We start from the raw sequence: 27,363 nt of genomic DNA on the forward strand, positions 1-27,363 counted from the left end.
CAGAACAAAATTTGCACTTTACGGAAAAAATATTAATGTTTTTACTTTTATAACTTCAATAAATCAAATAATATAAACATTTTGATTACTAAATATTAATATATGTATATTAAACTGCCAATGCATATTCATTTGTATTTTTTCAGTGAAGTGCAAACTTACAGTCCTTGCCCTGAGGGCTGTGGGGGGAGGGGTTGTCATCCTTAAAGACCTAATTTCCAAAACTTTCAACTAAGTTGAGTAAAATGGCTATCTAAAAGTTTGGATTGGATGTGTTTGGGGAAAATGTGGGCGTGAGGGAGAGGAGAGGTAGTTGCCCTCAAATCACTATGTGAAAATCAACTACTCTAAACAAAATGGCTGTCTCAAAATTGTTATTGGATGTGTTTGGAGAAAAGGTGGGCGTGAGAGGGGGGTTAGTTGCACTCCAATCACTTTTGACTATTAAAAAGGGTACTATCCCTTTGAATTTCGAATCGAATAAGCCCTTTTCAAGTTTCTACGACAAAGATTTCAATAAAAACGTTATATGCCCCCAGGGTATAACTTATAATCCTTGCCCTGAGGGTTGTGGGGGAGTGTCCTCCTCAGAAATATATTTTCTATCTGGAAATCAACTACACTGAACAAAATGGCTATCTCAAAATTTTGGTTGGATGTGTTTGGGGGAATGATGGGCGTGCGGGGGCTGCCTATGAAAAATGGAACTAGCCGTTTGAATTTCCAATCGAATTAGCCTTTTTTGAAGGCTCAACGACAAAGCTTTCTATATAAACCTTATATGAACCCAAGGCATAACTTGCCTGGCCTTAAGGCTGTGGGGGGAGTATCCTCCTCAAAAAAATAATTTCTATTTGGAAGTCATCTACGCTGAACAAAATGGGTATCTCTAAATTTTGATTGGATGTGTTTGGGGAAATGGTGGTCGTGGAAGGGGGGACTAGTTGCTTTCCAATCACTTTCGACTATTAAAAAGGGCACTAACCCCTTGAATATCCATTCGAATGAGCTTTTTTAGAAGTTTCTAAGACAACACCTTCTTTAAAACCCTTATATGCCCCAAGGTCATAACTTAAAACCCTTGCCCTGAGGGCTGTGGGGGAGTGTCCTCCTCAAAAGTTGCCCTCCATGTGTTTGGAGGAATGATGTGCGTGGGGGGATAGTTGCCCTCCAATCACTTTCGACTATTAAAAAGGGCACTAGAACTCTCAATTTTCAATCGAATGAGCCCCTTTTGAAGTTTCTACAGCGACCCCTTCTATATAAAGTGCCCAGCTTTAAAGGAAAAAAAAATAAATAATACATTGTGCCAAAATCGGTTTTATATACCCTCAAGGCATATCTTGAAACCCTTTCCCCGTAGGTTGTAGGGGAGTGTCCTCCTAAAAAAAATATTTTCTATCTCGAAATCAACTACGCTGAACAAAATGGCTATCTTAAAATTTTGATTGGATGTGTTTGGGGTAATGATGGGCGTGGGGGGGGGGGGGGGGGGGCTATTTGCCCACCAATCACTTTCGACTATTAAAAAGGGCACTAGCCACTCCAATTTTCAATCGAATGAGCCCTTTTGAAATTTCTACGACAACACCTTCGATACGAAGTGCCCGGGTATGGAAAAAAAATAAACACATTGTGCCAAAATCGTTCTTTATTTAGGCAAGCCCTTTGAATTTCCAATTGAATGAGCCCTTTTTAAAGACTCTACGAGAAAGCTTTCTATATAAACCTTATATGCACCCAAGGCATAACTTGCCCGGCCTTGAGGCTTTGGGAGAAGTGTCATCCTCAAAAAAATAATTTCTACATGGAAGTCAACTACGCTGAACAAAATGAGTATCCCTAAATTTTGATTGGATGTGTTTGGGGAAATGCTGGTCGTGGAAGGGAAGTTAGTTGCCTTCCAATCACTTTCGACTATTAAAAAGGGCACTAGCCCTTTGAATTTCCAATCAAATGAGCTTTTTTAGAAGTTTCCAAGACAACACATTCTTTAAAAACCTTATATGCCCCAAGGGCATAACTTACAACCCTTGCCCTGAGGGCTGTGGGGGAGTGTCTTCTTCAAAAACATATTTTCTATCTGGAAATCAACTACGTTGAACAAAATGGCTATCTCAAAATTTTGATTGGATGTGTTCGGGGAAATGATGGGCGTGGGGGTGGCTAGTTCCCCTCCACTCGCTTTTGACTATTTAAAAGGGCACTAGCCCTTTGAATTTCCAATCGAGAGAGCCTTTTTTGAAGTTTCTATGACAAAACCTTGCCCTGAGAGTAGTGGGAGAGTGTCCTCCTCAAAAAAATTTTTTCTATCTGTAATTCAACTACGCTTAAAAAAATGGCTATCTAATAATTTTGATTGGTTGTGTTTGGGGAATGATGGGCGTGGGGGGGGGCTAGTTGCCCTCCAATCGCTTTCGACTATTAAAAAGGGTACTAGCCCTTCGAATTTCCAATCGAATGAGCCTGTTTTGAAGCTTCTACGACCACGACTTCTATATAAACCTTATGTCCCCCCAGGGCATAACTTAAAACCCTGGCCCTGAGGGTTGTGGGGAAGTGTCCTCCTCGAAAACACATTTTCTATCCGAAAATCAACTACGCTGAACAAAATGGCTATCTCGAGATTTTGATTGGATGGGTTTGGGGGAATGATTGGGGCAGGGGGGGCTAGTTGCCCTCCAATCACTTTCGAATATTAAAAAGGGCCCTAGAAATCTCGATTTCCCAATTGAATGAGCCCCTTTTGAAGTCTACGACGATCCCTTCTATATGAAGTGCCCTGCTCTAAAGGAAAAAAATAATAAAGGGTACATTGTGCCAACATTGTTCTTATATGCCCTTGGGGCTTAACCTAAAACCGTTGCCCCGAGGGTTGTGGGGGAGTGACCTCCTCAAAAAGATATTTTTTATCTGGAAAACAACTACGCTGAAAAAAATGGATATCTCACAATTTTGATTGGATGGGTTTGGGGAAATGATGGGCGTGGGGGGGGGGTGGCTAGTTGCCCTCCAATCACTTTCGACTATTGAAAAGGAAACTAGACACTCCAATTTCCAATCGAATGAGCCCTTTTCGAAGTTTCTGCGACAGCTCCTTCGATACCAAGGGCCCGGGTATGGAGAAAAAAAACACATTGTGCCCACATCGTTCTTTACTTAGGCAGCGCTAGCGCGCTCCCTATGATTTCTGTTCGTTTTGGGTTTCCTTTATTTATCGATGCTGATTTGTGGTAGATTCACGCTTGGTAGATTATTTGATTTTATTTTTGCTCATTTTTTGGTTTAATGCAGTTCTTTACTTTTCTTTGAAAAACTTATTTTATGGAAAACTTTTTTTAATTAATTTCTGTTCGTTTTATATTGACATAGTCTTTTCAGGGAAAAAGAAAATAATACTTTAAATCTTTTCTTGTTTTAAGACTTTATAGTTTGGCCTGCTATTTGTATGCTGGAGAAAAATTTTCAGAAATTTCTAACAACATATACCCTTTTAAAAATCTGGACACAAATAGTAGTGTTTAATTTAGTTTCATACCTCCTCTAGTTGACCTGAAATAGAAAACTTGATACCATTCACAAAAAAATCTGTTTACTTTATTTGATAGCTTGGATACACTTACGCTATTTTGAATTGGTTACATTTTAAGAGCAGAAGTAGCCCCAAAAGTTTGAACATAGTACCCTCAGTCGTTCTTGGGATGGCTGAGATGCCTTATTAGTAATTAGCATTAACACACTTCATTTTGATTTAATCTTAAGGCAACATTTATTTTTTTAAAATAATGGGCAAATGGGAGGGTGGGGGTGGTAGGGCGACTAATTGCCCTCCAATGACTTTCGACTATTAAAAAGGGCCTTACACGGGGTTACTTTGAACTAAAAGTACCTTTTTTTCTCCTTTATAACGGAATAAATTTTGTAAATGGTAACATAACAACCTAGAAACACATTTCATATATATTTCTGACCACTGAAGAGTGTGGACTTTACAGATTTTTTCTATCCCTTCCCACATGGCCATAATTTTTTTTCAAAATGGTGTTCAAAGTTACCCACACTTCGTCCAACTTTGAATGACGTTATTTTATTTTATGTACTGTTCATGTAGTTTCCTAATTTGTTCAAAGTTTGAACAACCACTTATTTACAGACTTTTTTCTCTAAGATTCAATGTAAAAAAGGTCACTTATATTGAACAAAATTAAAAAAAAAAATACAGAAAATTAGACTAAGATCATGTCAAAAAACAGAACTTGCAGAAACATCCCTGAAAACTGGGGGCTAGAATTTGTGTTCTTTGCAAAGTTTTTTGTATGACTTTATCACTTCATGGTGCCCTGCAATTTGGAAGGGGCCGTGTCCTTTTTGAACGAGTTGTCCAGCGAAAACATATCTTTCTTCAACAACACTGACATCACCTTTCTTGGGCCAGTTGTAACTGAAGTCAACATTGCTCACACGTTCCATAAATTTTAACTTTACCATCCCCTCATCTGGAAAGTCTTCTGTTCGCCCAATGTAGAAATCTTTCTCATAGAACACAGCATAGAAGTCAGACAGTTTAATTGGGAGACCTGAGTACTTCTTACAAGTAGAGTTGTCACCACCCTTATGTTCACTGTTCTGGCCTTCATCCCAACTAAGTTCACTGGAATCGCCGTACAGTTTTTCTGGCAAGGTGTCTGATGCGTCGTCTGATGAGCAGTCTAGATTCAAGACTTCTCGTAACTTTTTTCCAGCTCCCTTTCCTTTATTCTGCTTCATTTTAGCTTTGCCAAATTTCACTTCACTCGCCATTAAATCCTCAAGATCTTCATCTTCTCTGTCGCTCCATTCAGCTAGTGATTTTTTGGGAGCCTTGCTAAGCTTTGTTCGCTTACGTGACACATTATCAACAGTGACAAACCACCTATTTTGAAAGTAAGTTATGACAGAATCACAAACCGCCTCACGGATTTCGTCATTTGATCGCCTATCGGGAATCTTTTCGATGCAACGCTTTCTGTCAAAGCACTCTGTGAACCCATTTTGAAGGTTGACATTGTCATCTTTTGTCAGTTCATCCCGGAGGAGCTTCAATAGCTTCGGAAACACCTTCTTTCAGACTGAATCTTCGGCAGAGTTTTGCATCCTGTATTTTTCGAGGGTTCTTCTCCACATTCGTTTAGTCAGCCCAAAGAATGAAGATTACTTTTTTCAAAAGTCTATTTTATAAAATTTTAATAATAACTTCTATACCCCCAGGGTATAACTTATAATCCTTGCTCTGAATACTGTGGGGTGAGTGTCCTGCTTAAAGGTATAATTTCCTGAAGTTTGAACTGCGTGGAACAAAATGGCTATCTCAAAATCTTTATTGGATGTGTTTGGGAAAATGGTGGGCGTGAGAGGGGTATTAGTCGCTCTCGAATCACTTTCGACTATTAAAAAGGGCACTAGCACTTTGAATTACCAATCGAAAGAGCCCCTTTTGAAGATTCTACGACAACGCCTTCTACAAAAACCTTATATGCCCCCAGGGCATAACTTAAAACCCTTGCCCTGAGGGTTGTGAGGGATTGTCCTCCTCAAAAATATATTTTCTATCTGGAAATCAACTACGCTGAACAAAATGGCTATCTCAAAATTTTTATTGGATGTGTTTATGGGAATGATGGGCGTGGGGCTAGTTGACCTCCAATCACTTTCAACTAACAAAAAGGACACTAGCCCTTTGAATTTCCAATCGAATGAGCCTGTTTGAAGTTTCTACGACAACACCTTCTATAAAAACCTAATATGCCCCCAGGGTATAACTTAAAACCCTTGCCCTGAGGGCTCTGGGGGAGTGTCCGCCTCAAAAACATATTTTCTATCTGGAAATCAACTACGCTGAACAATGGGCTATATCAAAATTTTGATTGGATGTGTTTGGGGAAATGATGGGCGTGGGGGAGGCTAGTTGCCCTCCAATCACTTTCGACTATTAAAAAGGGCACTAACCCTTTGAGTTTCCAATCGAATGAGCCTGTTTTGAAGTTTCTACGACAATACCTTCGATAGAAACCTTATATGCCCCCAGGGCATAACTTAAAACCCTTGCCCTGAGGGTTGTGGGGGAGGATCCTTCTTAAAAACATATTTTCTATCTGGAAATCAACTACACTGAACAAAATGGCTATCTAAAATTTTGATTGAATGTGTTTGGGGGAATGACGGGCGTGGGGGGTGGGGCTTGTTGCCCTCCGACCTCTTTCGACTATTAAAAAGGGCACTAGAACCCTAAATTTCCAATCAAATGAGCCCGTTTTGTGGTCTCTACGACGACTCCATTTACATGATGTGTCAAACTCTAAAGGAAAAAATAAAACCTAATGCATATTGCCAACAATGTTTTGATAGGAACTCGGGGCGTAGTTTAAAGTCTCCGCCCCAAGAGCTGTGGGGGAGTGTTCTCTTTAAAGACATACTTTCCATCAGGGCCTCCACTACACCTAACACAATAGCCAGTTCAAAATTTTGATTGTATGGGTTTTGGGGAATGATGGGCGTTGGGGGGGGGGGGCTATTTACCCTCCAATCACTTTCAACTATTAAAAAGGGCACTGGCCACTCCAATTTCCAATCGAATGAGCTCTTTTCGAAGTTTCTACGACAAGACCTTCGATACGAAGTGCCCGGGTATGGAAAAAAATAAACACATTGTGCCCAAATCGTTCTTTACTTAGGCAGAGCTAGCGCGCTGCCTATGAAAAATGGAACTAGCCGTTTGAATTTCCAATCGAATGAGCCCTTTTTGAAGGCTCTACGACAAAGCTTTTTATATAAACCTTATATGCACCAAAGGCATAACTTGCCCTGCCTTGAGGCTGTGGGGGCAGTATCCTCCTCCAAAAAGTAATTTCTTTTAGGAAGTCAACTACGCTGAACAAAATGGGTATCTCTAAATTTTGATTGGATGTGTTTGGGGAAAAGGTGGTCGTGGAAGGGAAGTTAGTTGTCTTCCAATCACTTTCGACTGTTAAAAAGGACACTAGCCATTCCAATTTCCAATCGAATGAGTCCTTTTTGAAGTTTCTACGACAACCCCTTTGATACGAAGTGCCCTGGTATGGGAAAAAATTAAAATAAATAATAAATTGTGCCAACATCGTTCTTTACTTAGGCAGCGCTATTGCCTTGCCTAAGAAAAATCCCCCCTCTGCCACCAGAAACATTCCCCCTGAAAACGTCTGTATACTTCCCAATAATCAATAATATATGTAAACAATAGGCAAAGTTCATAACTTGCAGCTCTTCCCCCGAGGACTGTGAGGGGTTAAGTCATCCTCAAAGACATACTTATTATATTTTTCGACTATGCTGAACAAAATGGCTATCTCGGAATTTTTAATTGGGTGACTTTGAGGAAACAAATGAGCGGGGGAGGGGAGCTGGCTACCCTCCAATATGTTTGGTCACTTTAAAGGGCACTAGAACTTTTGATTTCTGTTCAAATGAACTCTCTCCCAATCTTCTACGATCATTGGTTCGATATGATCACCAGTGGGGAAAAAGAAACAAACAAAAAAAATAATCATAAGCAGCGCGCTAGCGCTGCCTAAGTAAAGAACGATGTGGGCATAATGTTTTTTTTTTATTCAGCCGGGCACTTCTTATCGAAGGAGTTGTCGTAATAACTTCGAAAAGGGCTCATTCGATTGGGACTTGGAGTGGCTAGTGCCCTTTTTAATAGTCGAAAGTAATTGGAAGGCAACTTGCCCCCCCCCCCCCCACAAATGGAGGTAGCCATTTTGTTCAAAGTAGTTGATTTCCAGATAGAAAATATGTTTTTGAGGACATTCCCCCACAACCGTCGGGGCAAGGGTTTTAAATTATTCCCTGAGGGCATATAAGAACGATGTTGGCAAAATGTACTATGTATTGTTTTTTTCTTTAGAGCAGGGCACTTCATATGGAAGGGGTCGTCGTAGAAACTTCAAAAGGGGCTCATTTAATTGGAAATGGAAAGTTCTAGAGCCCTTTTTAATAGTCGAAAGTGATTGGAGGGCAACAACCCCCCCCCACGCCCACCATTCCCTCAAACACATCCAAGCAAAATTTTGAGATAGCCATTTTGTTCAGCGTAGTTGATTTCCGGATAGAAAATACGTTTTGAGGAGGACATTCCCCCACAAACCTCAGGGCAAGGGTTTTAAGTTTTGCCCTGGGGGCATATAAGGTATTTAAAGAAGGCGTTGTCGTAGAAACTTCAAAAAAGGCTCATTCGATTGGAATTTTAAAGGGCTAGTACCCTTTTTAATAGTCGAAAGTGATTGCAGGGCAACTAGCGCCCCCCCCCCCCCTCCCACGCCAATCATTTCCCCAAACACATCCAATCAAACCTTTGAGATAGACATTTTGCTCAGCGTAATTGATTTCCACATAGAATGTATGTTTTTGAAGAGGACACTCCTCCACAACCCTCAGGGCAAGAGTTTTAAGTTATGCCCTGGGAGCATATAAGGTTTTTATAGAAGGCTTTGTAGTAGCAACTTCAAAAAAGGCTCATTTGTTGGGAAATTCAAAGGGCTAGTGCTCTTTTTAAGAGTCGAATGTTATTGGAGGGCAACTAGCCCCCCCCCCCCACGCCCATCAAGTCTCCAAACATATCCAATCAAAATTTTGAGATAGCCATTTTGTTCAGCATAGTTGATTTCCAGATAGAAAATATGTTTTTGAGGAGAACCCCCACCCCCAAGGCCCTCAGGGCAAGGGTTTCAAGTTATGCCCTGGGGGCATATAAGGTTTTTTATTGAAAACTTGAAAAAGGGAGTCGTAGAAGCTTGTCGTAGAAACTTGAAAAAGGGCTCATTCGATTTGAAAGTAAAAGGGATAGTACTATTTTTAATAGTCGAAAGTGATTTGAGGGCAACTACCCCCCCCCTCTCACGCCCAACTTTCCCCAAACGCATCCAATCAGAATTTTAGATAGCCATTTTATGCAAAGTAGTTGAAAGTTTTGGAAATTAGGTCTTTAAGGCTGACAACCCCTCCCCCGATAGTCCTCAGGGCAAGGGTTGTAAGTTATGCCCTAGGGCATATAAAGTTTTTATTGAGAACGTTGTCGAAGAAACTTCAAAAGGACTCATTTAATTGGAAATTGAAAGGGCTTGTGCCTTTTTTAATAGTTGAAAGTGATTGGATAGCGATTAACGCCCCTCTCACGCCCACCATTTTCCAAAACACATCTAATCAAAATTCTGAGATTGCGATTTTATTTGACGTAACCGAATGTTTCGGAAGTTAGGTATTTTAGTAGAATAACCCCCACGGAGCCCTCAGAGGAAGAAATCCAAGATATGCTTTAGGAGTATATTAAGTTTTTATAGAAAGTTGTTGCATAAATAATAGGCAGCACGATCGCACTGCCCAAGTAAAGAATGGGGACACTCGAGAACAAGACAAGAAACGGGGACTAAGTAGAGAGGAGGACACTCCCCCACAACCTTCAGGGCACGGGTTTTAAGTTCGAAGTGGTATTATTATGTATGTAATTTTGTTTTTGTTTTTGTTTAGACCATGGCACTTCGTATCGAAGGAGTTGTCGTAGGAACTTCGAAAAGGGGTCATTCGATTGAAAATAGAACGGGCTGAGGCCCTTTTTAATAGTCGAAAGTGATTTGAGGGCAACTAATTCTCCTTCCACTACCCACCCACCCACGCTAACCTTCCCATTTCTGCTCTTAAAACTTAACCAAATCAAAATAGAGTAAGTGTATCCAAGCTATCAAAGAAAGTAAACAGATTTTTTTTGCGAATGTTATCAAGTTTTCCATTTCAGGTCAACTAGAAGAGGTATGAAACTAAATTAAACAGTATTATTTGTGTCTAGATCTTTAAAAGGCTGTATGTTGTTGAAAATTGCTAAAAAAATTTCTCCAGCATACAAATAGCAGGCCAAACTGTAAAGTTTAAAAAACGAAAAGATTTAAAGTATTATTTTCTTTTTCCCTGAAAAGACTATGTCAATATAAAACGAACAGAAATTAATTTAAAAAACTTTTTCCGCAAAAATATTTTTTCAAAGAAAAGTAAAGAACTCCATTAAACCCAAAAATAGCAAAAATAAAATCAAATAATCTACCAAGCGTGAAACTACCACAAATCAGCATCGCTAAATAAATGAAACCCAAAAAGAAAAGAAATTACAATAATTAACCGGGTCAAACTCAAAACAAGCAGAAATTAACATAAGTTGGGCGCAAAATCCCTCTGCCTTCCCAATACCAAAACAAAATTTGCACTTTACTGAAAAAAAACAAATGAATGTGTATTTTCAGTGTAATATACATATACTGATATTTAGTTATCAAAGTGTTAATATTATTTGATTTATTAAAGCAAAAACATTTACATTTTTTCAGTAAAGTACAAAGTTTGTTCTGGCCTTGGGAAGGCTTAGGGTTTTGAGTCCAACTTATGTTAATTTCTGCTCGTTTTGGGTTTCCATTATTTGGCGATGCTGATTTGTGGTAGTTTCACGCTTGGTAGATTATTTGATTTGATTCTTGCACATTTTTTGTTTAATGGAGTTCTTTACTTTTCTTTGAAAAACTTATTTTGTGGAAAAAGTTTTTTAAATTAATAATAGTAAACACACATAATATAAAATTAATATAAAATAGTTAAAATTGCGTTAAAATTAATAGTTAATTAATAGTTTAGTAACTAATTAATAGTTAAAATTAATATAAAATTACTATATTAATAGTTACTATTTTATATTACTATTTTATATTATATTGTAATTATGCAAAAAATGCATAATTACACATTTTGGTACATAGGCGTTTGAAACCTCTAGAATAGGGTTCTTTGGTATACTGAATCTGATGGAGTGATTTTCACTAAAACCACTTGATCTTTTTGGGGTGTTTCCCCCCTTTTTCTAAAATTGGGCAAATTATCTCAGGCTCGTAACTTTTGGCGGGTACCGTTAAATGTGAAATTAATTTTTTTTACGTATTTTGAATAAGCATCAAAATTCAATTCTTTTGATTTATTTATTGTTATTCAAGACTGCTTCTTCGAGTTTCAGTTACTTTTGAGCGGCATCGCTCCTTTCAAACAGTTCGTTACCACGAATTGTTTGAAAGGTGACTGAAGTTTCGGTTCTTGTTTCTGGTTGATGATCAAATTGAACGTCACCGATATAGTTCAAAGGAGGTTATTTACAGATTCATCGAAAATGAGGCATAAAGCTGTCAATTTTCATCAGGCAAGCCAGTTTGCACCTGTAGCAGTTTAACGCTCAGTGTTGAGAAATGCCAAGTATTGGTAGATCATTTGCAGTGATTTCACAGCTATATTGATCTTTTTTGTGGACAAGGCTGATGCTCTAAGTTTCTTTGTCTTATTTCTAATACAGTCGTGGTTAGTGTTGACATTGAGCCCAAAAAAGGGCCGAAATGACAAGTTGAAACTTTAAGCGGTTACCTAGAAGATCTTAAACGGTTTATTTCATCAAAAAAAAAAAGAATTAAGGCCTCTGTAAGTTGAATTAGGTACAATAATGGAATTCGTCCAAGTCATTGTTCTAGATGGCAATCGTTTAAAATGCATTTGCTAAATTTTTTCCAGTTTTGTTTGAAACCGAGTTGAAACAGCAGATTTTTGTTGGTTCATATATATCCGTAAACTTAAGAAGGATATTGACTTTGAAAATAGCATGACAACGACGGGAAATGAAGCTTGGGTTGAATGAATGACTTTACTCAGTGATTAAACCCGTACAGAGTATTTCACTATCTAATCTATAAAATATAGCATAAAATATCAAAAACTGAAAATTACAAACAAAATACTAACTAAACACCACACAGAAATAAGGAAAGGAAAAACAATAAATTGACAACAATTATTAGCAAATAATAATAATTAAATGAAGGAAGAAAAAATATACAATATCTAGTCTCTTTGTTCGGTTCAAGTATTCCAAAACGGCATACCGAGCCTCTTTGATGAACCAGATAACATTAATATTAAAATTATTAGAGTAAGAAAACCCTTGTAATTTAAATTGCATTTCAGTTTTTTCCTTTTCAAAGAATTTACACTCAAACAGATAATGATATAAAGTCTCCTCGTCCCCACAATCACAATTGGAACAATTACTTTTATTAATTCTACATAAAAATGAATTTAATTTACAGTCACCAGTTACAATATGTGTCAGTTTATAATTAGGAGAAATTTTTGTGACTTGAAGAAGGTCAATATGATCAGTAAAAAAACTGAAGGGTCCAGGGCTTAAAAGCTTGGCAAAATAGCTCATACCATTTCATATATAGGTTTTTACGTATGGTTTTCCGGATTTCATTTAAATTATTAGAAGTAGAAAGAGAATTACCGAATATAAAATTTACTTGCGAGTCCGTATAATGTGAATGATCATTTAAATTATAGTTATTTAAGTTATTGAGGGGTGGCCAGTAATCAAGCCTACCTCTCTTTAGATATCTGGTGAGAGATATCTCTTTGGCTCTAAAATTGATAGGAAGGCATCCCGCTAAAGCCGTTAGTGTCTCAGTTTTAGCGGATAAAAAAGCTTTGGAAATCAAAACCATAGAAATTCTTTGGACAGATACTAACTTTTTTACAAGTTGTTTTTTATTCAGCGCTGACAGCCATATGGGCATTGCATACAAAATGTTGGATTCAATAGCAGCTTTGTATAAATTTCTTAGGGCAAATGGTTTAAGACCCCAAGTGGTTCTGGCGGCACATAACAATTTTGATGAATATTGTTTTGCGACTTTTATTTTACTTTCAACATGATCATTCCATAGTAATTTTCTATCAAGAATTAGCTTCAAGTATCTCACTTTATCGCTTACTAGTATTCTATGACTTAAAAACTGAAGATTAATCTATGGGATTTCTCTTTTCTTTATACAGATGACAGCTGCGTATTTATTAGCGTCAAAATTTAATCTATTTTCATAAGCCCATTTTTCTAATAGTGTAAATATCTTTTTGCAGTATGATTTAGGAAATTGGCATCTTTAGAAGACACTGTTATACAAATATCATGAGCATACGCTTGTATTGTACAGCCTGTCGTTAGCTCTGAACGAAGTAGATCGTCCATATTAATATACCATCATAAAGGAGAGAGTATTCTTCCTTGTGGCATGAATTTTGAAGGATACGAGTTATATTTATCAGCTTTATAATTACAAGAAACTGGTTGTTATGATAGATAAATTTTAATCAACATAACTATACGAGTAGGACTGCTTCATGACTGGTAAAATATATTTCCTTCTCTTATATGTGGACTTTCCACTGAAAATCTAGGCCCAGCTAACAAAGAGCGGAAGGAAATCTTCCACCAAGACATCAAAGATATGAACTACTACTGCTACTATTAACAACCCCCTGCAGTGCCAAGCCGGATGCTTACATCATCTGTGTAATCTAATTCAAGGAGAATGATACTTTCCCATTAGATTCGGTGTTCTCTCATTGCCTTGGCTGTACTTTTTAGGACAAATTCCTTAAAAATGAGCCATATAAATGGGGATAGAACGCAACCTTGCTTAACTCCTAATTTAATACGAAACTAGTTACGGTACTAACTTCATTCCCTACCTTAACCGCACGAATATTATTCTTCTACATACCACTGATTACTTTAATGGGTTTATCTGGTATATCATACATGAATAGGACCTTCACTAAAGCTCAAACCCTTCCTCAAAATATATAAAACTGAAGACTAAATGCGTTTGATTACTCAGGGACTTCATATTTATTAATATAAAAGATAAAATTTGGTCCACGCATCCTATAATCTTCATAAAACTACACTGCACTTTCTGAAAATTTAACTGCAGCATCTCTAAATCTAAAAAGTATGATTATACTAAACTATTTGATTCCTACAAAAACCAGGCTAATGCCACAGTCACTCTTATTACCTTTCTTATAGAGGGGCTTAATAAAGTTTTCCTAAAATCGTTACGTTCTTCCCCATTTAAAAAAACTATATTCATAATCTTCAGTAACCTATCTCTAATGTTATGAGTACAATATTTAAAAATCCCATTTACCACACTATTAGCATATGGGACCTTATTATCTATTAATCTCTTTAGTACTATCACTAATTCTTCCTCATAAAATAAACCTTTTTTCACGACCAAACTGTCAAAAACTTTTTCATTCTTTTCCACGTTTCTTCTTGTAACTTTATCCCGGTTTAGAACATTCTAAAAAAGGTTCTACCCATCTTTCTTTCACTCTTTTCTGAACACTAATTTTGGCCCCGTTCTTATCTTTAACTGGGACAAGTCCAGATTGACTACTCCCTCTCAATATATTAAACATGCCAGTACAATATTTTACGTATAGCTGCATCATCCAGATCCTCTGCAATTTTATCCATTGCCTCCACTTCACACCTCCTTAGTTCATATTTTAATGCTTTCTCCACTTTCTTTACATTCCTGCTATTTCCACATGATCCATGACTCAAGTAATTCTTATACAAACCTGTCCTCCTCTCTCTTAAATATACAGCATTTTCACTTCTTCCTAGCTTCGTTTCTAATTTTCTTCTTTAAGACACCATCAGTGATTTAACAAACTATTTTCCTAAAATTATTCCATTATTCTTCTACATTGTCAAATTTTAAGATCTCCAGTTTGATATTCAACTGAACCCGGAATGTTTCTCTCAGATTCTTATCCTGGAGCCTACCAACGCTATAACTTCTCGGAAGGTGTTTACCCTTTCTAAATTCACCTTTTAATTAAACCAAGACACTACTAGATGGTGATCTTTACTTTTACCATCAATGAAAGCACCCTTATATATCCTAGTATTTTGTATCGATTCTGGCAGTCTTTGGCTTGCATTAACATAGTCCATAAGGTTAGCTGCCTTGCCATCATGTGAAAACCCTGTTAACTTATGAGCTATTTTATAGCCAAATACTGTGTTGGTTATAACTAGATTGTTATGACTACAAAATTGCTGCAGTCTGTAACCATAACTGCTTTCTTTTCCTATACCAAATTTACCTAGGCTAGGGCACCATCTATCCCCATTTCTACCGACCGGAGCATTAAAATCCCTTAATAAAAATGCCACATTTATAACTGGGACTCTATCTATTTATCCCTGTTGCTGTAATTAAAATTTATCTGAGTCATTACTATCTCCCTCAGTCGGTTCTACAGGGGCATATACTACTAAGATTGAAGCCCTGCAACTTTTAGTTATAAAATGAGGGACTGGCATTCTATTATCAAGACCTTCAAAGCCTAAACAATACTTAAGAGCTTCCTTATTGGTCATGGGTTCTACTCACTGCCTATGCAACCCCTCCTTTTTACCTGTCTAGATAATTTGTATATCACCTAATTTCAAGTTTCCTATCACTGGGATATGAGCTTCTGAATGTTCTAATGAGTCCAGCTCAAAGCGTCTGAATTCATCAGTCAAAATGTCGATACGATAATTTTTTTTCAACATTTTAAAATTCCAAGTTACAATTTTAATATTCTTTAAATCATAGAAATTATTAAGGCCTCAGGGAAAGCAATATTCCTAGAACTATTGCAGGATGGGGACTAACACATCTTCTAAAGTCTGCAAAAAGCACTTAGGCCAGCCTAAACACAGACAATAAGAAGTTCCTGCGGCATCCAGTTGAATGGACGTTTTGTGCAATCCTTGGCCCATCTTGGGCACATCATGATTTTCCGTACTTGGAAAAATTCTTCTATCAACAAGAGTCGAAATCCTGCTCAGTTAAAATATAGCTAGTTTTCCATAGCTAGTCAAATCAGTCATAGTGAGTCATTCTCAAGAACTATATCATTATTAACCAAAAACTATGCTTGGATTTGTGTGACTGTTATCATTTGGAAGGTTGAATTTAAAATCCATGCCGTATCTGATATACCACGTGAACCAGGGGCGGATCCAGGATTTTTTTTTAAGGGAGGAGGCGCAAAATAGGTTGATCCGAGAAAAAAAATTTTTTGGGGGGACGCAAAATAGGTTGAGCAGATAAACTTGTGTTAGGAGCAAGTTTAATTAACGCAAACTTGAGTTAATTAAGTAAATTACACTTCTTTAGACTACGCTAGGGGGGCGCCCCCCCCATCGCCCCCTCCTGATCCACCACTGACGTGAACCAAGTCCATTTCTGTTATAGAATTTCTTAAAAACCATGTCTGACTTTCTTGAAAAAGTAAGACTAGTTACAAAGTTTTCCGTGAACAAACCAATTCAAACCTACCTTAAAAGTGTGATTTTATTTGCATGATATCTTCCTTTTTTGTTGGAACAAACATTTCCCGGTAAATAATCAAAGGTAAAGAATAGGGTATTGGATTTTAAAATCGGTGGTACTGATCCCCATTTCACGGCCCTTTAGCCAGGAAGTGCACTGGGAGACTGGGGGCAGCCATCCTGTGTTTTCACACACCCTTCCTGTTTAAATTCTCCAGATTTCTCCAGGTACCCATTTAAAGCTGTTTCGACTCTGGCTGAGATTACAGTTACAACACTGACTCCCGTTCAGACCAAATAACCATCGACAGCAGGACTCGAGGCCCTGTCCTCCCATACAAAGGGTCTCAAATCTAGCACACTAACCACTCGGCTAGGTCGGTGATTAAATAATCAAGCTTCTTAATAACAAATGAGTTTTTTAGAACCTAACTGGACTTCTGAATTAAAATACCAATTTTATGGATAAATAGATGTATATTGGCAAATTCAATTTTTGGCTTCTTTTTTTGCGAGATTCTATGATAAAAGATTTCAATATGCACATCCCGGAAAAGATGACTATTTTGGGGTGACTTTTTAGTCCATCGACTACAATGAAGTATGAATATTTAATAATCAACAATTAAAATTGTACGAGGGTCAAAATAAGTTCTTCCTGTTTACAGCTACATGCTAGGAGCACCAATTGGAGAATGGGGTAATTGCTCCACTAGATTCCCCCTCCCAGTTTGAACGATACCTTTTTATATATTTTAAATTGAGAATTTTCTTTGTATGGTGTTTTCATTGTAAAAATGGAAACTAGAAAAAATGGAATAAACAAAAATGGAATCCCAAAGATTTGTAAAAAATACATTTTGTACCCCTTTCCAGCATTTTTGTTAGGTGGCTCCCATGATAGATACCACTAAATACCCATCAATAAGGCTCATATGAAGCAACTGTAAATTAGTCCCAATACACAATTTTTTTTTTCTGTTCAGAGCTTGGAAGTTTTATGCCTCAGATTTAGAGGGACGGCAAGAGGGGTTCAAATACAAAAAAGCAAAAACAAGCATGGAAAATATGGGAAACCTCACATTTCTGCTCTTAAAATTTAACCAAATCAAAATAGCGTAAGTGTATCCAAACTATCAAAAAAAGTAAACAGATTTTTTGCGAATGGTATCAAGTTTTCCATTTCAGGTCAACTAGAGGAGGTATGAAACTAAATTAAACAGTACTATTTGCGTCCAGATTTTTAAAAGGGTGTATGTTGTTAAAAATTGCTAAAAAATTTTCTCCAGCATACAAATAGCCTTCCAAACTATAAAGTCTTAAAAAACTAAAAGATTTAAAGTATTATTTTCTTTTACTATCAAACAGTTCGTGGTAACGAACTGTAAGTAAGGAGCGACCCGGCTCAATGGTAACCGAAACTCTAAAAAACAAAATTTGCACTTTACTGAAAATATACAAATGAATTTGCATTGTCAGTTTAATATACATATACTGATATTTAGTAATCAAAATGTTAATATTATTTGATTTATTAAAGTTATAAAAGTAAAAACATTTATATTTTTTCAGTAAAGTGCAAATTTTTGTTCTGGCCTTGGGAAGGCATAGGGGTTTCGCGCCCAACTTATGTTAATTTTTGCTCGTTTTGAGTTTGACTCGGTTAATTATTGTAATTTCTCTTCGTTTTGGGTTTCATTTATTTATCGATGCTGATTTGTGGTAGTTTCACGCTTGGTAGATTATTTGATTTTATTTTTGCTCATTTTTTTCAATGGAGTTCTTTACTTTTCTTTGAAAAACTTTGTTTTGTGGAAAAAGTATTTTAAATTAATCTCTTGAAGCGGGCAGTGAACGGGACTAAAAACATACATTATTCTGTTCTCTGTCTATGTGTTTACCAAATCCAGGCAGTAATTTTGATCTTTTTGGCAATTTATGTGTGTATGTTGAATCGTAATAAAATTGAGCATGGTAGACAGTGACCAGGTCGGCCAAAGGTCAATTACCTTATGTTAAATTATAGTTTATTCCCTTGAACAAATCAAGAAGCTTGTTTCAGTTTCTAAGAGCACACCTTAGGTGGTGCTTAGGAATTGTATGTTTGGGAAACGAATTTGAGGGATCTGAATTCAAAAACCTAAGAAATTCGGATAATCAAGATTCAGTAAAATTGAGAATTAAGATAAGCAAATACTGAAACTAGTCATTTGAATGAAACGACTCCATAAAAAACAAATTGATATAGAAAAACAGAGAAATTACTTGTAAAATACATTTGTGATAATCGCATGGATTACGGTAAAGGATTTGTTGTGCAAGAACAGAGAAACAGAAAATATTATTTATAAAATATGTTTATGATAATCACGCTGAAATACGTTACGCTGAAAACGAACAGAAATTATTCCTTATATGAAAAGGGCTGTCCCCTCCTCAACGCCTCGCTCTTTACGCTAAAGTTTTTATTGTTTTAAAAAAAAGAGTTGTGAGAAAGAGTCTAACTTTAGCGTAAAGAGCGATGCGTTGAGGAGGGGACAGCCCCTTTCATATACGGAATAATTTCTGTTCGTTTTAAGTTCTAATATCGCTCCTTACTTTCAGTTAAAAAAAAACTTGTTTTTTTATTTAATTTGTAAATAAAAAGGCAGTGCGGTCTAAGAAATCATATTAGCTATACTGTTTATATATCATAAAGCTATAATACTTTTCATTTTGAACAATCAGGGCCAAGCTTTCAATAGGACTTTTTGAAGGAGGAATTAGACCCATTGTGCCGGGCTTAGGGGGCTAATAGTGATTGTAAAAATAACAATAGTAATAATAATAGTAATAGTGACATCAACTGTATATAACAAAATTTCCTTTGGGAGAATTTTTAGAAATATAAATTAAGTTCTTTTACAATGTGATTGTAATTTATATTAAACTTACAAAAAAGTTAATTTTATTTTAAATTAAAATTTAGAACAAAAAAGCTTCATAATCCCTATGATTTCACAAACAAAAGGGAAGAATCATGCAATCTTTTCTTTTGAGAAAACGTCCCAAATTTGAAAAGTTGGTAAAAAAAATAAAAGTATGACTAGTTTATATAAACTTATAGAAATACATGCTATTTCATCTTTAAGTTTTTCTTCTTTTAGGAATTTCGCCCCCTTAAACTCTCCACATGGCTAAAGTACTCAAAAACAAAATTAGCAACAATACTAAAGGAATACCATTTTGGCTCACCTGTGTTCATTCTATTCTCATCAAACGAGAAAACAGGATAAATCCAAGTCGTCACAATAAAATAAACACAGCTTAACTTAGGTTGTATTATCATCTTAGAGATACAAACAGTTCACTCAACATTGTTTCCGCTGTCTCTTTTAGAAAGGTAATAGAACAGTGGCAGAGAACTTTACTAAACTAAAGGACGTCTCTTTTAGTCTTTTTCGTACACAAAGTAAAGAGACTGAATGCGCCCACTCCTCTTATCGTTTATCTCCCTGATAAAGTTAGAAAGCCTTCAACTCCATTAGCGTCAAAAGTCAAAAGCTTTTGAATATCTAGATGAGAGAACATATCGTAATGATTAAAATAGAGATGTCTCCAAATCGATATCAGACCTTGAATTAAGATAATTGAAAAGAATTGAAAAAGGTACCTGACGAGGGCTGAAATTCCATTTGCTTTACAGGGAGCCTAAAGTCAAAAACTATTATAATCTTTCTAAAGGTAGGGGGTATAAAGGTGCGCATTTTGAATGGACGTTTTACTGGTTGTCTAGTCTCAAGCGGCACACCTTAAAATGCTACCTTTGACCAGGGATTTCCGAAGTTAGTTCATTATTTGTTCTGTATAGACCAAATAGTGAGACACCTACGTCTTATAAAATAAGACACATTTCAAAAAGTTCTAGTAATAACATTTTCATTGATCTTAAATAATACACTTTTGTCAAGAGTTTGGCTACCCGGAAACCTAAATTGTCAAAGAAATTTCACTAGATTTCATAAAATAAGGGGGAGGGGAATGAGAAATAACCATTTCTACATATAGTACCCAACCTTCGTATCTATGACGCTATATAATGAGTCAAGAGCTTATGCCAAGTCGAACAATTAGCTTTCGTCGACAGAAGTTAACAAATAAAAAATTATATCTTTATTATCTTAGAACGCGATCGCTCGGATTTTTTTTTTTGTCCTTCTCTTTCTTATTGTTTCCACAAGGGCGTAACGTCTTGAAGCAGTGAATTTAAAAAGGAAAATGAGAGTTTATTCGAATAGACTCTTCAACTCCCATACTGTTGCAATAGCAAAATGCTCACACCGCAGGAAAGGTTCGTTATTAGCCCTTCTGATTTAAGCCCTTACTTTAGGCTTCAAAAAAGCCGAATTGGCATCGTACGAAAATAAAATTTTCAGGTAGCTTATGAAATTAGAAGCACCAAAAGAATTTATTCAGAGCTTCAATAGTAATCTGTCACTTATCGGTGCATAATCCAAGTCAATGACGGGTTTATCAAAGAGATAATCTGAAAACTTTAACAGCTATTCCGGCTACGTGCTTCAAAATAAATATCTAAAATATATAGTATTGAAGGAAACGAAGAACTTACACCCCTCCCCGAAAAAAAAATAATACTCAATTAAAGATTAGTTCCAAAAAGCATAAGACTGCTGACGCTTGAAAAATTCTACTAGTCAAACAGTTCGTGATAACCAACTGTAAGTAAGGAGCGACCTGGCTCAATAGCAACCGAAACTCTAAAAAAAAGGAATTTTGATACCAATAGATACATCAAAAACATTGTATTTTTATGACGATTTCAAATATATAATTTCCATCAAGTTTAGTCTTACCCATCAAAAGTAACGAGCCTGAAAAAAATTGCCTTATTTTCGAAAAAGGGGGAAACACCCCTAAAAGTTGCAGAATCTTAATGAAAATCAAACCATCAGATTCAGCGTATCAGAAAACCCTATCGTAGAGGTTTCAAGCTCCTATGTGCAAAAATGTGGAATTTTTTATTTTTTGCCAGAAGAAACATCACGGATGCGTGTTTATTTGTTTTGTTTTTTCCCCAGGGGTGATTGTATCGATAAAGTGATCCTAGAACATCGCGAGAGGGCTCATTCGAATGGAAATTAATAGTTCTAGTACCCTTATTAAGTGACCAAAAAAGTGGAGGGACACTAGACCCCCTCCCACGCTCATTTTTTTCCCAGTCACCCAATCATAATTTTGAGATAGCCATTTTGTTCAGCATAGTCAAAAATTATAATAGCTACGTCTTTGAGGATGACTTAATCCCCCACAGTCCCCGGGGGAAGGGCTGCAATTTATGAACTTTGTCCAATGTTTACATATAGTATTGGTTATTGGGAAGTATACAGACGTTTTCAGGGGGAATTTTTTTCTAGTAGTGGGGGTCAGCGGATATGTGGGAGGATCTTTCCATGGAGGAAGTTTTCATGGGGGAAAGAACAATGCTATGACGAGGGCGCCGGATTTCCCAGCATTTAAAAAAAAAACGATCAGAAATTAAACAAAAAAAAACATGCTTTAAACTGAAAACTTTTCAAAATCGAAACTTAAAACGAACAGAAACTATTACGTAAATGATTGGATTCGCCCCCTAGTCAATACTTCACTCTTTACGCTAATTTTTTTAGTACTTTCATAAGAACTATTTATTCTAATTAACGGCCTTTGTGATTAACGGGTTATTGTTAAAGATTTGGTGAAAAAATTGGAACTTTAGCGTAAAGAGCGATGTATTGACTAGGGGGGGAGCGAGCTCCCCTAATATACGTAATAAAAATATACGAATATAGAAGTTTGTTACGTAAGTTAATTCGTAAGTTCCGGATATTCCTAACAAAACTTTCGTAAATAAAAATTAAAAAACTTTCGAGAAAGCCATTTAGCCAAAAAAGAGTAAAATTAATATACAAATTTCGTTTTACTTATTCATGTAGTAATAGTGACATCAACTGTATATAACAAAATTTCCTTTGGGAGAATTTTTAGAAATATAAATTAAGTTCTTCTACAATGTGTAGAAGATGTGTAAGTAAGGGGCGACCTGGCTCAATAGCAACCGAAACTCTAAAAAATGGAATTTTGATACCAATAGATACATCAAAAACATTGGACTTTTATGACGATTTCAAATATATAATGTCCATCAAGTTTAGTCTTACCCATCAAAAGTAACGAGCCTGAAAAAATGTGCCTTATTTTCGAAAAAGGGGGAAACACCCCTAAAAGTTGCAGAATCTTAATGAAAATCAAACCATCAGATTCAGCGTATCAGAAAACTCTACCGTAAGGGTTTCAAGCTACTATCTGCAAAAATGTGGAATTTTTTATTTTTTGTGAGAAGAAACATCATGGATGCGTGTTTATTTGTTTGTTTTTTTCCCAGGGGTGATTATATCGATAAGTGGTCCTAGAATATTGCGAGAGGGCTCATTCGAACGGAAATTAAAAGTTCTAGTACCCTTTTTCAGTGACCAAAGAAATTGGAGGGCCACTAGGCTCCCTCCCACGCTCACTTTTTCCCAAAGTCACCCGATCAGAATTTGAGATATCTATTTTGTTCAGTATAGTCGAAAAATCTAATAACTATGTCTTTGAGGAAGACTTAATCCCCCACAGTCCCCGGGGAAAGGGCTGCACGTTATGAACTTTGCCCATTGTTCACATATAGTATTGTGTACTATTTGTAAGAAAAGAATTTAAAATAAAAATCGGTAATTTTAGATATATTAAATATATGTGCTACTAGCATTACTAAAAACTTAATTCCGATAGAGTGCCAAACGCTCCTTCTGTTCTAATCGGTTCAAAGCTTCATTCTTTACCCCTCCCACGTAGTTTGAATTTTCCCGTTAAACCGTTCTTTATGATCTCTTCCAAACCCATTTGGGATGACCAGCCTGTCATTTGACCCCAGGTGGACTGCCAAATCTTAAAAGATTTGTCCTCCTTCCTTGGTTAGAGGTGGGCTAGCCACGTAAACCTTTTCTTCCTGATAGCCCTTAAAAGTGGAATATTTTAAAACTGAAAATTTTAAAAGCGAATTGTTACAACAAAATTGAAAAAAAAACAGAAATCAGAAAAAAAACAATTTAGCGTTAGATCTTTATGTATTGAGCTTAAAGCAAAGATGATATACCCTGGGATAGTAATGAGTTGAACATTTGATTTTTAATACTATTTATCTTCGGTTTAATGTAGCTCTTTACTTTTCTTTGAAAAACTTCTTTTATGGAAAAACTTTTTTTTAAATCAGTCATAGGCAGCGTATTAGAACTGCCTCAGTAAAGAGCAACGTAGGCACAACATATATATTTTTTCCTTTTCACAAAGGCACTATGTACAGAACGAATTGTAGTAGAAACTCTGGAAGGAGCTCATGCAACTGGAAATTATAAGTTCTAGTGCCCTTTTTAAGAGTCAAAAGTGATGTTAGGGCAACCAGCTCCCCACCCACGCCCATTAATTTCCCAAATACATCCAATAAAAACTTTGATATAGCCATTTTGTTTAACATTGTATAAAGGTCCAAAGACTGTGTCTCTGTGGATGTTACCCCCCCCCCAGTCCGCAGGGGACGGGTTATAAGTTTTGCAATTCGCCCATTGTCTAACAATTTCTGTATTTAGATGTAAAACCAATGGCGTGAATTGGAAGGGGGGCTGCGACCCCACAACAGGTTTTTGTCTCTTCCCCTCTAGATTTTGACAAATATCTTTTTGGGAGTATTTTCAATGAAAAATGCCGATGAGGTATTTCCATGGAAAAACAACAACTAAGACCTCCCCCTGGATAATGAAAAATAAAAATCCCCCTCCCCTGGATTCTCGTGAATTAACGCCACTGAGTACCTTAATTTGCTAGAACTAAATAACAGAACATTCCAAAGACGTATCGCATTTAATTTCTAATAGAGACAAGACAAAACAAAACCACATACTGGAGAAAAAATTTACTATTTATCAAGGGTTGTAAATTTTCTTGAATTATAAAACAAAAAATCAAAATCAAGACTTCTTCCAAACGGCAGCAGAAATGCTCTTTTCTAAGAGTAACGCACAACAGGCGTAGATAATACATTTCGCATTGGCTACATCGAGAAACATAAGAAAAACAAAATCTGGCAACCTGAAAACAAAAACAGTTTTAAAGTGAATTGGCCAAGCAACTATGGGCTTTTACGCTCATTTGCATATACTCTTAATGATGATTTTACTCAAATAGCCTAATACAGGGTTTAGGCTAACATAAAAAAAAATAATCTAAGCTAATACTAAAGAAGAACTAACAAAATACCACGAGGAGACAGGAACATAAGGGCCTTTATTAGGATGGAGCTATAGCTCCCCACGAGGAGGCCTTTATTAGGATGAAGCTCTTAGGATGGGGCTATAGCTCCCCACGAGGAGGCCTTTATTAGGATGAAGCTATATTATTACATTTGGGCCATTACCCGTCCATAAAAAAATATCAGCTAATATGATTGCAAAGAAGATTACCTCCGGGCGTTTGCTAGAGATGGGGGTGGGAGCAACGCCAGTTGACCTTTTTTGTTAAATAGGAATATGTAGAATAACATCTCAGTAGGACTGAATACAGCCAATTGAATAAAAGCGAGAGGCATTTTCAATTTAAGCTATATTGTCACATGCCGTTCTTCCTGCACAAAAGTTAAAAGTGACTGAAATTGAATAAGTTTTCAGTTATAATTTTATTAAGTTTGTCAAACGATGACAAGAAATAAAAATAGTACATTAGTCAAATGGTCAATGATTATAGAAAATTGTTAACTGAAATTTGGTCAGTAGTCAAAAATAGTCAAAAGGGCACGGTTCCTGAAAAATTTCAAATTGAGAAGAAGGAGGTGATGTTTTTAAAATAAGTTATGTCGCTTTATGCCATTCCTTCTCTTCCAAATTTACTAGTGACTAAAAGTGAATAAATTACTTTCGATTAAAATTTCATAAATTTATCAATCGAGGAAAAAAAAAATTGTCAATAGGTCAAAAGGTTAATTTGTCAAACGATCAATGTTTATAAAATTGGGCAACAATGAGTTCAAAATTCAGAAGTAACTAAAACTGAACCAGTTACTTTTGTTTATAATTTCATAAAATTTGTCAATTGACGAAAAGAAATAAAATGTTCAATCGGTCAAAAGGCCAATTGTCAAATGGTCAATGCTTCTACAAAATGGGAAATTGAGAAAAATGGGGAGACGTTTTCAATAGAAACTATACTGTTTAATTCCACTCTTTTTGAAGCTTGAATTTGAAAACTCGAGGATGTTAAGGAAAATATATAAGAGAATAAATCAGAAACTTAAGATGACTAGCTAGATGACCTTTGAAGATAATAATAAGTTTAACATTTAGAATTGACTAAAACTGAACAAATTACTTTCGGTTACAATTTCATAAGATTTGTAAAAAAAAACTGCATGATCATCTAACTTTATTAATTAGGACAATTTTACAAGAAAATTGAGAAGATTTCACCAATATAAAGCGATGACGATTTGTTCTACTACTACCGTGAAAGCAAATCATATATTTTTCACCCCTTACCAACAGCAGAAATAGAAGCCTGTATATATTATCTAACGTTAAGTTAAAACATTTGCCTTTTAGAGGCCTACCTGACAAAGACTCTTTGTTACATGTTATTAGACTATAGTTTACAATAGTAAGCTCAAAGGTGCTCACTAAAAGCTATTAGCATAAGCAGAGTGAATAGTTTCGGGACAAGGGCGGAAACGCACACACCATGGGGTGTCTCCTAGTAAAAGATACTCGGTAAAAGCTAAGGGCATAATTATAGAGAATAGTTCAAAACAATGGCGTAAACAGCCACCCGTGGGGGTTTCGATGGTAGCCCGTGTTGTGGACCCTCACGATGTAAAACTATACCATCAAGTTCGTGATACCAGAACTTGACAAAGACCCTCACGTTCGGGATACCCGAACTTGACAAAGACCCTCACGGTCGGGAGACTACTAAGAAACTAACACCTGAGAGCGAAATTAGATATTTTGTATTTTTTGTATAACAGGTGAGTGTTAATTTTATTTATTATAAACATAATTGGTTTTTCACCAAGGGCGTTCGTACCAAACCAGCAGTCGTAGAATTTTGGAATAAATCATTATTGAGCAAAAATAAAGAGTCCCAGTAAACATTTTAAGAGCCAAAATGATCGGAGATGAACTTGGCCCAATCACGTTTATTTTTGACCTTTGGTGCCCATTGCAGCAAAACATTAAAACGCTAAGCGATGCAGCAAAACGTTAAGCTATTAATAAATTTGAAGAAAAAATAAAAACTTTGTTATATTATTTTTTAATAATAAAGTTAGGGAACCCAATTTTAAACGATAAATAAAAAAAAAATGAACGACGAGTTAAGAAAAGAAGTCACCCTGATGTAAAACTTTACAGTAATGTTTTAAACACAGCACCCCCAGCTTAATAAACTATTGTTAAGTTTTTTTTTCAAAAATTAAGCAAAAACCATAGACACACAAACCAATGTGAGAATAATGCGAATGTTAAATGTTCAATTGAGCTATTTTTAAATGGATCACTGGATCAAATTTTCAATTGATCTCTTAGTATATTGTATCTTAGCTTGTGATGAATAATCTTTTATTATTTGATTTGATGTATCCTTTTTTTTATATTCTTTTTTTGTTTATAATACTTTTTTTTTATATTTATCGGAGAAAACATTTTTAATATATCCTTTATGTAATTGAGATATACTTTATATATTTTATATTGTCTAAATTTGATAAACTCTTTAAATGATTATTTTCTAACACTATTAAAGTGGACACCAGGGCACTTCCTGTCTGAAGGGTTATGAAATAAAGAACAGCACCACTGGTTTGAACTATAGAGCTAGTCCCGCATCCTCCTTACTATTTAACCCAGAATTTTCAATACAGTTTATTCGATTATATGTATTTTTGGGGGAAACAAAACATCAAATGCTCGACCAATACACAAGTGCATGCTCGATACTCATCAGTGACACGCCTGTCCAATACAAGAATATAA

At 36.0% G+C, this 27,363-nt stretch overlaps 1 protein-coding gene across 1 annotated transcript in view; it reads right to left on the reverse strand.

Annotated features, from left to right (window-relative positions):
• LOC148956062 (uncharacterized) overlaps window positions 1-19,642 on the reverse strand; it is a 185,839-nt gene extending 166,197 nt beyond the window's left edge. The window contains exon 1 of the mRNA XM_089093874.1: window positions 19,505-19,642. Within this exon, the coding sequence (XP_088950000.1) occupies window positions 19,505-19,598 (94 nt within the window). The 5' untranslated portion in view covers window positions 19,599-19,642. The remainder of the gene's footprint in view (window positions 1-19,504) is intronic.
• Between the last annotated feature and the right edge of the window lie 7,721 nt (window positions 19,643-27,363).

The sequence above is a fragment of the Artemia sp. Qi Xiang Cuo genome, chromosome 1, assembly GCF_049724085.1.
Source record: "Artemia sp. Qi Xiang Cuo chromosome 1, ASM4972408v1, whole genome shotgun sequence".
NCBI classification, from domain to species: Eukaryota; Metazoa; Arthropoda; class Branchiopoda; order Anostraca; family Artemiidae; genus Artemia; species Artemia sp. Qi Xiang Cuo.